Source organism: Epinephelus moara, chromosome 7 (assembly GCF_006386435.1).
Source record: "Epinephelus moara isolate mb chromosome 7, YSFRI_EMoa_1.0, whole genome shotgun sequence".
Taxonomy (NCBI): Eukaryota; Metazoa; Chordata; class Actinopteri; order Perciformes; family Serranidae; genus Epinephelus; species Epinephelus moara.
The window spans coordinates 35,917,999-35,930,935 of record NC_065512.1 but is presented as its reverse complement, the minus strand read 5'-3'; the positions used below and the strand labels follow the sequence as shown (position 1 = coordinate 35,930,935).

Below are 12,937 nucleotides of genomic sequence, written 5' to 3'. Positions count from 1 at the left end.
GCCTAAGCCCAACTGGCCTCTACATAGCCTCATGATCACTGCACACTTGAATACTGTCCAAGCAAGAAAATTCCCCAAATATTTGCCTCCAAAAACTGATTTCCCATTAATCAGCGATTTGCCAACATAAACACCAATAGCTGTTACAATGTATTTAATTTTACTGTCAATGAGGCCGGGAGGGGGGGTGACATAGCCAGGCTCTTTGAAGTAAAGTCAAAGAAGGCGGAGAGGAGGCTTGTCTCCCTGCCTTTCTTCCTCCTGGTTGACTAGACATGTGATTAGCATTGCTGTCTGCTATTTAGTTTGCCCTGCAGTCAGTCTGGTCTGCCTTCAGAGGAAATACTGTCTGCAGGCTACTCTGTCAACACCAAGGTAAGATATATTTACATACATTGGATCTCCTCATGATGATAAGAGAAAAAAAATGTGTTAATGTACAAGTGTTTGTATCTAAGAGACAGGAATTTTAATCCAATCGTTGCTTCCTTTTGGAGATTTTTGCTACTTAAACTGTCTGTGGGCTCATTTCAAATAAACTCATGAACTCCAAAAGTGTTTTTAGAAAACTAATTTCATGCATTCAGTAATTTTTAAGCAAATGACAGATAGCCTTTGCCAACTTAAATGTACTGAAAGGTACCCAAGATTGCCAGAATTAAAACTCCTTATACATGCGTGTAAGGGGGTTTGGAGTGGAATAAAGTAAAAATGTATGCTTTATCTGTACTGTTCTTACTGAACTATCCCAGGTTTGTGTCTCTACACCTGTTATCAAGCCAAACCTTTTGCAAACACAACACGTCCTTCAAATATGCACCTGCTGAGTTGTGCGCATCCAGCAGGAATCAAATACAGAAAATCCTCTGTAGACAACACACCATAAAATTAAGATTTCATTGGCTATGGAATAAAGACTACAATACTGTAAGGAATATGTTGCTATTTTAAAATGCATATTAGCACAATGTTTCCTTAATACAACAGAAGTCGATACCAAGTTGCTCACACCTGCTAAGCAAATACATGTAGAGCCAATGTATACTGCTTGGCTGTACAAGACCTTAACTGTGGGAAAGTTATAAGCACTATTTTTCTGGATGAGTACTCACATTCTACCATTTAGATGTGACTTGTTTCCCTGTTAAACTTGCATGCTTGTTTTTCCCATTAGTGCCCAATTGCATAAGCAGAAATTAAATTAGGTTGCCCAGTCTTTTTTACATGGCCTGTGGTAAACAACACAATTATGTGATGTTCCTGAGCATTCCTTTACTGATTATGTTGGTCTGTATTGGTTGTATGTGAAGACGTACAGTATGTGTGCACGTGTGCATCATTCTGTCAGCCTGAGTAGAGTCACCTCATCCTCTGTAACCCATGCGGCACCATGTGGAATATTTGGAAAAGTTCCATTTAACAGAGACTTGATTAAGATCCCTCAGCAATGTGATGGTTGAACTGTGCCAGACCATCCCAGATCACAGGACAGATGCATGTGGCAGAGAGGTTTTAAGCACCCTTATCTAAACCAATGCTCTAAATCACTGACCCATGGTCAGTACTATTATTCTGGTCTGTTTTGTTTGGAGAAAACAGCAGCCTAAAAGACTGACAGCAGTTTTTTTAAGTAAGATTTAGGAATTGACTGTTGACTGAAAGCTTAAGAATGACTCTCAAACACATACAGTGTTTCATACCTACTCTTTCATATATACAGTTGTAAAAGCTACACTGTAAAAGAAAATATACCACCCCTACCAAAAAGTGACCTGGGCCCTTTAATAAAATGCTAATTATTACTCATGTTTAAGTTTTGCTGATGAATGACTACCAGCAGTTGGGCAAATAATTATGGTCCTTGCATAGTAGCAAGAGAAAAAGAAGTGTGACCCATTTACAGCCAGAGTTGGGTACAAAGTAACGCTTTACAAAGTAGTAGAGGTCATGAAGCTTGTGGTTCGCTACGTGGTAGAAGAAATGCTGGCATTGTCTGCGGTGGAGTCTAAAACATTCCGCAGGATCGTCAGTAAAATCCCCACTCGCTCCTACTCAGGAGGACTTGCATTATGCCTGGTACACACTACACGACTTTTCTGCCCGTTCTGAAAGTCACTATGTCACATTACACGATTGTGGAGTCAGAAAATCGTGCCGTGACTTGGCCGACAGACATGACACACTACATGATGGTACTCACCAATTATCCCCGGTCGTCTTTCACGATGTGTGTGATGTCATCGGGTTATTCTTGTCCTATTTGTATTACTTTTACTATTATTTGAGTCACTGTGTCTGTTCATGTGCCAGCTGACATGTTGTTGTAGTCACCTAAAAGCGTCAGCAGATGGCAGGAGCTTCATTTGAAGTACCGTATGTAAACATTCAAGCTACTGTATCCTCCACAACAAGTTCCTACAAATATTTCACAATAAAAGCCTATTTAGAAAATGGAAGGATTCTCTCAGCGAGGTTATAAGTAGGGATGTCGGATCGGGTATCGGCGCCGATCACGTTATTTTTACAAAATCGGAATCGGTAATAAAAGATCGGAGGTAAAAGATCGGAGGAATCAAAACAACAACAATGGCCAGGTTTTTCATCTATGTTGTTCACTGTTGCTTCCGCTTTCCAATGTATGAAGTGTGGCGATCATGTATATTTTCTAAATATTTTTTTTTATAAGACAGTCAGCTGATGGCTTGCTCACCTCCAGACACTGAGGTACCTCCAGACACACCCACCGGTGCTATCGGCCAGTGGGATGGCTCGATCAGCTGAGCCCAGGTAGACCGACCCCTACGTTATGCCGTTCCTGGCAGTATAGCGAGAGTCGCCGGCGAGCAAGAAATGAGCCAGAAGTCCTCTGCGTATTCGGCCTACCACGGCATTTACACCGCTCAAAGTCCGCGAAATTGGTGCGCTTCCCCGTGGAATATCATCCATCCGGCCACCGGCCTCAACTCAGAGATTCCGCCATTGATATGAAGGGATCCTACGGAGCCTCTACGCCTGAAACAACGCCGGAGCATTACGGCATTCACACATGGTCCCGTGAGTTGGCAAAAGCCGGGGGTTACTTTCTGTTTCATTATTCCTTATTTTAGGGTGACCATATTTTGATTTCCAAAAAAGAGGACACTCGGCCGGCCACGACATAGCCTACTTAAATGATACTCGCAGTTTACTCAAAGATGCCTTATAATTTTAATATATTTAAAATTTATATGTATGGATAGAAAATTCAGTTATATTACAAAATAATATCTCTCAAAGACAGAAATTCAGATAGGCCCCAATAGGGGACATATACACACACTAGAGTGTGGCAATCCGAGACTGATGGTACCCGACAGGTCGGGCCGGGTTTGGTCAAAAATGTAGCTATAAATTGTATTCGGGCTCGGGTCGGATTCAGTCAGCTTTCAGTGAAAATGTAGTGTAAAAATAAATAAAATCCTATTGTCTGTCCTGTTTATTGCTTGGGCACTGTTATTTACGTGACAACACCTGAACATAACACACACAGACACACATTGGCTGTTTGTTTCTACCTCACCCCTCTCTGGAAGTCTCGGACCTCCAGCCGCCCGCCTCCGCCTTGATTAAACGCTGAAAATAAAATAAAAGAGGGAGACAGGTTTTTCCTATTTCATCTTATTTTGTTTTATTTCTCCCTCTCCTCTCGCTAGAAGCGTCGGACCTCCCGCCTCCCGCTCCTGTCTCAAACACGGAGGTCTCCCTCTCCACAGCTGAGCACCCACGGCGCATGCCAGGCCTGTTAAATAGCCTGTAACCACTGTGTGACACAAACTCAGTGCTTTGGTCATTAAATAATGTCGGGCTTGGTTCAGGTTCGGACAGAAATATGCTGCCGTGCCGCACTCACACAAACACACGGAAAACCGGACATTATCATCAGTTTATAAAAAACCCCCGGACGCCCCGGATGGGACGTGAAAAGTGGACATGTCCGGGCAAAAGAGGACGTTTGGTCAGCCTACTTATTTGGAACCTTCGGGCTGGGTTGATTTATTGTTTTGAAACTGAACCGAGTCAGAGCCAACAGTGGATTTTCTTTACCTCCTTGGTTGTGGGAAAACCTGGGGTGGAGTTTTCTTTTGTTTAGCGAACTGTGTGGATTGAACTGAACTGAACTGTGAACTGTGAACTGTGTGTTATTTGGAAATCCCGGAGTGGAGTTTTTTGTTTGAACTGGATTGAACTGACTGAACGGAGCGGAACATTTCTTTTCTTTGGTGGAAAAAATATATACTTTCTTGAAACTGATTACTGTTGTATTTGTATTTTTGAAAATTGAGTGTAATTCTTTTGTTCTACAGAAACCAGGTTAAAAACAATTTAATTTTGGTGTTGAGGGACCTGTTTTATGGGTTTTATGATTTCTTTCTGGGGTTTGACTGAGTAAAAGAAAAATATTTGTTTCATGTGTCAAACCGCTAAAAAAGATATAGACCATAAACCTTATTAAGTTGTTAAGTTGTTATAATGCATGTTACAATGCAAGATAAGTTGAATATAGTATATATATATATATATATATATATATATAGTATAATATAGTATAGCTTTTTTTTTTTTTTCCTCACTTGAGGTGAATTAAACCGGGTGAAGCTCTTAAACCGGACCGAGCCGGTTAAACCGGAAATCGGCGCAAGCCTAGTATCACTGCAGTTTATCCTAAATATTAGCATACATGCCAATCTTAGAACCCGCTAGCTATCAGTCTGACGACAATTTAGCCTCTGGGGATGACAGCCAGTATTGGCCGATTTTGCTTTCTCGATACACACTGTTTACCTGCAGGCAACCACTCAAACATGATTGGTTGATACTCCTTGGACAACAAACAGCCAACATACTGAAACCGGAACGCTTCCAATTCCAAAATCTTGTCCAGCCACCTACAGAAAAATATCTGCTTACAGAGATTAGCATTCATAGTGAACTCCTCCTCATTCTGCTGATAGCTCTCTTAACACTTTAAATGCTCATTTACAAACAACTTATTGTATTTTTTTATTATCCTAATGTAGCGCAGCACCAGGCAGCCTGCCAGCTCACAGGCATCAACTTTATAACTATGCCTGGCACCACAACAGGCAAGAAGCTGGATCTCTCCAAGCTCACAGACGAGGAGGCCAAGCATGTTTGGGAAGTCGTCCAGCGAGACTTTGACTTGAGGAAGAAGGAAGAGGACAGACTTGGGTATGTTAAAAAGATTACATCCTATTTGATACATATCTGTATCTCAGCAAACCCAAAGAGGCCACTTCTTGGGGCTTATGGCTTTAGGATTGGCCTCACAATGGATTCCCTCTCCTGTCACTGTTTTGGGAGATTTTCTTGGGAGTAATGTCAGGCTGTATACATTTATTATCGAGCTGAAATCTTTGGGGGTTTGTGTTTATAAAACACAAGTAATAATCAATCATATATTGCTTACAAATGTCTATAAAATTATGTTTTGGTTCAAATGTATTTACAGTTTTAACCCTATTCCAGTAATCTAATGGACAAAAAGTATTGCCACTGAGAGCTTGATAGCATGCTAGCGTTAGCATTTAGCTCAAAGCTGTGCCTCTTCGTACAGCACCGAGCTGCTAGCATGGTTGTAGACTCTTAGTGTTGTCTTGTTTAAATATTTCACTTAGTCGTGCTTGTTTTGCTTCAAGACTAAGCCAACAGCCCCTGTTCACACATGGTTTAACTTAACTCACCTTACTGCAGTGATGTAGAAACATACGTGCTTCAAGTCCTCGTGACATCACTGTTGGGTGTAGTTACAGCCACAACAAAGCACCAATCAGCACAGTTTCAAGGTGGACACCCAAGATTAGTGTCACCAGTTTAGTATCTGACCAAATGTCTCCCCTTCCGCTCCTGAGTAATGACTTTGAGTAATGACCAGAAGCATTTTTGCAGAACATTATGATGTCACAGTGAAGCTGACCTTTGACCCTTTTGAATATAAAATGTCATCACTTCATCCTTTTATCCTGTTGGACATTTGTGTGAAATTTTGTCATAATTACATATGAATTCTTTAATTATGGCTAAAAGTGACCTTGACCTTTGACCTTCAAATTCTAGTTTATTCTTTCATTTTGTTTATTTTTAAGTCCAAGTGGATGTTTGTGCCAAATTTGAGGAAACTCCCCCGAGGCCTTTTTGAGATATTGCGTTTATGAATATAAGATGGACACAAGACCAGTGACGTTGATCTTTGACCACCAAATTCTAATCAATTCATTGTTAAGTCCAAGAGAATTTTTGTGTCAAATTTGAAGACATTCAAGGTGTTCTTGAGATATTGTGTTCAAGAGAATGAGATGAATGCAAGGTGATAGTGATCTTGACCTTTGACCACCAAAATCTAATCAGTTGATAGTTGAGTCCTAGTGGACATTATAGCCTAATTTGAAGAAATTCCCGCAGGGCATTCTTGAGATACTGCGTTCAGGAGAATGGGACAGACAGCCAGTCGGACAGTCAGATGGACAACCTGAAAACAATGCCTGCGGACAGAGCTATTGCTGGCATAAAAAGCCCACTTGAATGGAAACCCTTTCCAGTAATTGTATCACATGGTGGTACACTGTACTTTATGTTGTCATGTGTCATGTCAGGTGAGCCAGTAATCGCATGTCCTGTCTTCAAAGCCTGTAGCCTGCTCAATAATTAGTCATCTAGCTGATGGCTTTTGATTTGATTTAAATTCAGTATAACTGAGCAGAAATTACATACTGTCCTTTATTCCTGGAGGCTGGGCTAACTTTGTTGAACTGTACGTCTCCAACAGATGATTCTGTCATCTGCTCCTGACTCTCTGAGCTACTGCTCACATGTTTCCTTGGCAACAGTGACTGATGGGTGGTTTAGATATCAGGCTGTGGGAGGAAGAGGTTTAGAGGGAATTTCCTTATATCCTTGGATGTGGGCTGACCTCTGCACAGCAGTAGCAGCAGTGGTCCTCTTGGATGAAGAAAAATGAAGAAAACATTATGCAGCACGTTTTTAAAGCAAGATTTACACCTGCTATGTGTATCTCGAATCAGTCTCTTCTGGTACGCCTCAAAGTTTTTACAATCAGGGCATGATTGGCCAAAGTGACCCTGAGGTAAAAATGCGCCACAGACTCCTATTGACTCTGCTCACATGTCACCCGTCCCCCAGATTACATATGGCACCTTCATTTTATATTGTCCAAGTTTCCTGTGTAATCGTTAGTTTGTGATTTATTTAGGAATAGACACCACATAACCTTAATATAAACTGAAATAATCAAGATATTAATACTGGATTTGGACACAGGGCTTCAAGACAGGGCGTCAAGACAGGATGTCATGGTTTGGTAATAACGCAGAAACTATGTTGAAGCCCTTCTCCTTTCAGTTAAGGCAGTTGCCTAGACCCACACACAGGTGTTTCCACTAAAAGACTGTGTGGGTGTGTCAAAGCTGTTCTGGATTGACATCTCCTTCGTACATAGTTTGGAGACATCACACAGTTTTTAAATAGCTCTATCCAATTTTCACCAGATTGGAAGTCTTATCTGTCGGAGTCATTGAAAACTCCTGTGTGGGTGTGCAGGACCTCCAATAAAGCAAACTTTTTTACTAAGGTCTACCTTGATCTAACAAATCTTTTCTTGTGACTCAAACATGAATAATTTGTATTACTCTGAAGACCATTTTTCCAAGGTAGCTTTCTAAGACAAATTGATTTCTTGCTTATTTATACAGTATTATGATCTCCAAGAATGAAATGCTTGAAGTTATACTTCTCAGTGTTTTTGGGCCACATATCTCATCTGAGCTGCATTAAAATGGTCCAGACTTTGAGCCACTTTTTGAAGTCATTCAGAAAATTTCCCATATTTTCCATTCTCTGTTAAACACAGTGCCTTTGTGTGTCTGCGTGTGCATGATAAAACGACCCTTCCAAGAACATTTTCCTCCAGCCTGCATATGCCAAGGAGGAAACGGACAGACAGAGTCAGACTTTGGTTGTAAAGACCAGGTTATTTTTGTCATTGTGCATTTTCATGCTCGTTATTTTTGAAGATTTACCAATCAAGAGGCTGGCAGACGTTTTCATTATTAGTGCCATGCAGGTTTGTTTGTGTTTGTGACCTTCCTGACAAATACTGGACAACAGTTTCCTTCCATTTCAACCACTTATGTTGCGGTCCCTGCCAAGGTTCGTCTCTAGCTATTTGTTTTCCGTTCCAATGAGCCATTGTTTGCTGCTGAGGCAACTGTTGTTTTCATCCATGGCCTTTGCAATCTATAAATAGGCACAGATCTTCATGTGGTTTACATAAAACTGCCACGCCTAAATCTTGTGAAACCACATATGTTGGATTATAAAATGAAAAAGCTTATTTTGGCAATGATTTAGACTTTGTTTTGCTTTACCAAAATAACAGACACTGCATGATAGAAGTGTTATATTTTTTCTGTAAAGTGTGTTTTCAAAATCTTCTTCCTGTACTTATAGGTTTGATTTATATTAAAATTCTGTCAACAAATATTTTCCTTTTTGCTGCAAGGTTTTACAAATCCTAACATGATTCAATGTGAAGCAAATTCATAATCATAGCCCAGGCAGAAATGTCAACCTGAAGTTTACCATGCATTAACAGCAAAAGACTTTCTAACTACTCTTTATTGTGGCTAAAATATTGAACTCTAAAGCTGCACATGAATCAAATGACTGTGTAATGTGAAAGGACTCACTCATTGTGACAAACCCATGGATAAACACTTATCTAATATGCTCATCATAACAACTATTAGGTGATAATATATTAAAGTTATTTTAGCTTGCTCTGCTGCCCGCTAGTGAAGAAAAAAAATTGATAAATGCACCTTCACAGCAACTATGATCAATATTGCTATATCAACAATGAATCACAGACAACTTGTACGAGCCCACTGTAGATTACTGTTTTAGGTGCATTCCATAGACTTTATAAAATAATGGACAAAGCCACCGTGACATCCGTTTGTGGACTTCCATTCTGAAGCCCCAAGTTCAGCATTTTGGTTGTTGCCATCTTGGATTTTTGTAGCCAAAACTGATTTGGATGAGAGGGTGGAGCTGAGGAGGAGTGAGGGGTGGATCTGACTCACACACTGTGGTGACATCTTGCAAACAGCTTGTCACTCAAGGTGGCCAACCCTTAATTATGTGTAACTTTAAGCCGTAATAAAATGTGAACAGGGAGTTATATAAATATCCAACCCCACACAGTTTTCACAAATGGATAAAATAGCTCCAGAGACCAAAGCCATCAAGATGTAAACATGTTTATTTCTGCTTTAAAGTTGCCATTTTAACATGCAGACTTGTTTCTGGTGCTAGCCTCAAGTGGTCATTAGAGGAACTGCAGTTTTGGTATCTCTGCATTGGTTTCAGGTAATGACACGCAGAATAAGGTGATTTTGAGGAAATACCACCATTTTAAGCTTAGGTTTGATTATGTTTTTTTTTTTCTCTGATGAAAGCATTGGTCACACATGAAGTGTCCAGGGACCCTCAGACATTTTAAAATCCACTGATAATTCATACAGATTTTGGCTATGATAAACAGTGTAATTTTGGCAATTTTTAAAGAAAACATGCCTTCCAAACTGGCAGGTGTGGAGGGCATATTTTGTTTTTAAATCTGCTGAAAAAAAATAATTCCAGAATACAGACATTTAAAGTTGTATATCCCTTCCCTAAGCCAAAATAAAAAACATAAGCCCCTCGCCTGTGCTTAAAGGAGAACCCCGATATTTTGCACTTTGAGACCCATTTCTGGGTTGTTTATGATGAAATAGAGTGGTGCAGAATACCAGACTTCTCCTTTAAAAAATTTTTGATATGCCTCCCCCTCTTTGCACCATCCCCACCCCCTCTGAAGTAATGACTAGTCCCTAAATGAAGAGTGAATATTAGATTTGCATTTATCAGATGGACACAAACAGAACTCCAAATGAAAGGCTTTAGCTTCCTGCACAGAGATGGAAAACAACTTGTATTTAATTTTGAAACGGAAACCTAAATTAAGTTAAGCTGCAGCAGATTTATAAGTGACTAATGTTTGCTAGGGCCAGAAATGGATAGTTTACAGTCATGTGAGGAAAGATTTCACAGAATATAAAAGCACAATTTGTAGAAAAATCAGTTTATCCATCAATCAAACCCAGGTTTCCTCATTAAATGACATTACAGTTTTATTTTAATAGGCTATTTGAAAATTGTCTTAAGAAATTCAAATGGAAACTTATCTACACAGCTAATATGCAGCTACTGGGTCCTTCTCTCTGTCTAACATCTGTGTGTATCTGTTCCAGAGTGTGTCTGCCTCCCTCTTTTTTTATCTCTCTCTCATTCTCACATTCCCCCGTGGAGTATATGGTAACTTGTTAAATGCTAGCACTGACATGTGAGTGAGGCAAAGAGGAGAATATGAGATTATGATGTTAAGATGAAACACCGAGATAAGCACAGCAGCTCAAACTCGGTTAAGAATGTCCGACACAGGAAGTTGAATTGATTTGTGTGAACGGACATGGCGAGAAGATCACCATGTATGGGAACACTCAGCTACTTTGGTCTTCATAGCTGTCTGTGCGTAAGTGAACGTCTGGCTGCCGCACCCGGATTCCTGAGCTTTGCCAGTTAAGCATAAACTCTGCAGTACCTGCTTTTAATCAAATACAACAGGAAAGTGAGGATTTTGAGGACACTCTCTGGTGTATTATTTGGTAAAACTGCCTAAAAAATTAGTCATGTCAACTTTTTATATCATGACTTTTTACTTTTTACAGCATGAAAGAAGAAAAGAAAACAATCTCATTTAAGACAAATTGCAGTCTGATCTTCTTGAAATCTCACTAGTGCTGTTGTACAGTTTCTGACCATAAATGTGAGTTCTCACCTTAAAGGTTCCCTGTGGAGTTTTCTGATGAACAGACAAAACTTATGTTTAGATTAAATGTTGCTCACTAAAACACACTGTATCCCCGAGGTCCTATAACAGGTTGAATCAATTTCCATCAGTCGGTGTGTAAAACACACACACACACATCTCTTTGGTCCTTGTGCTGAGTCCAAAATGCCTCTGTACCTGATGAGGAGCCAACCTGGACTCAAAACGCTGTACACTTTCTAAACAAATTAAAGAAAAACTGATGTTGAAAGGGAGCATTCTACAGTGTTGCAAATCCTTGTGAAACTGATAAAATCCATTTCCTTCCTTCCTTATCAAACATTTGCTTTTCTCAAGTGTTTGAACCCAGCATTGATTACATCCTTGTTAGTAGCTTGCAGTGGAATAGCTGGGGATCAGTGTCACCCATGTGCACATGCATAAGGACACATGATACCCACCCATAAAACAACTAGTCGTAAGGTACGACAGAGGGTCAAAAACTTTACAGGATAGCCTTTTACAATGGTGTATAAAAGCATTTAAATGTTACCAAGAAAAAATCTGCTGTTGCAAATCAGTGTATTGACAATTACAGACGTATCAAAAGCAGTATTTTTGGAATAAATTAAGATATCAGGGGCTGCAGTCTCCATTTAAATACACAATATGTTATTCCTGACACTGGGGTCTCTCATTCAAAACAATAGCACTTTTGTTATTGTATTAAAGTTTGATTAATGTCACATTTAGTCATGTCAAATTCTAGTTGCTACAGCCAAGCTGAAGGTACGTCTCTGGAGGTACAGCCCACTCTCTCTCCAGTGAAGTAATCTCCTAGATGGGGAGTGAGGTAGGTTGTGCTAACTAGCTAGCTAATTTAGCTTTTCTCGTAGTTTGTCTCATTTCTGGTCTCATAAACAGAAAGAGAGAACAGGGCAAGGAGGGGCTGAGTATCAATGCAAAATAAGATGTTTGCCATCTTAAATGTAGTAAAGAAAATATATAGAAATTCAATATCAGGCAGTCTGTACGCATTAGCTTAAGGTATGTATTAGCTTACGTTCCTCTAATTTTAGTGTCTTTCAGCTCATTATTTTGGTTTTAAAGCCCACAGCCTTAGTTTCAGTTCTCTTACAAGTGTGATTTCGCGGAGCAGCAGGCAGCTGTTTTCAGTGAGAAACCTCTAATAAAACAGCTGAACGCTACCCTCTCAACACCAACCCACCAACAGACATTTTCCTCATAAGTTGGTTCAGACCAAAATAGAGCCGAAAGGAGAGTGAATGTTGGACTTACATTCATCAGGTGGCCAGATACACTGTTCGAAATGAATGCTATCAGGCAAATATGTGGCACATAGGTATAAATATAATATGTCTTGTGGATATGTAAATAGGCAACTTTTTGCTTACATGTTGGCTGAACTTTATAAGGTTACAATACGGAAATATGGCATTTACAGCTTGTTTTGTTGTGCCCAAGTGGCCAAAAATCAGTTAATACTGCTTTAATGTTTCATTGTATTACATTTTATTTGTTCTTACATTGAGTGCAAAGCCATGACCAGCTCATCAACACAATTGTCAGCAAAATCAAAGAACCAAAATCTTAGTTTGACAAAAATTATTAACACTCACTAGAGCCTTCAGTCACTCTGCCGCAAACCTTGAAAAACCCTAGATAACCCTGCAGAGGGCACCACTCTCACTTTTCTTTGATATTTGACCATGCAAAGCCATGTATCGCTGCTTGGAAAGCTTGGAAGTTGCCTACAGCACACATCTTGAGCCACAGAAGACCATCTTGTATACCAGATCTGTGGGATTTGATGTTTCAGACGAGGGCCTGATTTAACAGATATTACGTTTAAATCACGTCGCTAATGGCCAGCAGCAGCTATATCTGCAAAAGGTTATGGGATTCTTACGGAGTATCCAATTCATCCCCGATGATCTGGGCTATAATTTAAAAAGCATGGCCTAAAAAAAG

The 12,937-nt window shown here is 39.9% G+C and overlaps 1 protein-coding gene across 1 annotated transcript in view; it reads left to right on the top strand.

Annotated features, from left to right (window-relative positions):
• Positions 1-306: 306 nt before the first annotated feature.
• The window catches only part of mlphb (melanophilin b), a 58,359-nt gene continuing 45,728 nt past the window's right edge, over positions 307-12,937 (top strand). Inside the window, exons 1-2 of the mRNA XM_050049900.1 lie at positions 307-375; positions 5,058-5,229. Coding sequence (XP_049905857.1) covers positions 5,105-5,229 — 125 coding nt within the window. The 5' untranslated portion in view covers positions 307-375; positions 5,058-5,104. The remainder of the gene's footprint in view (positions 376-5,057; positions 5,230-12,937) is intronic.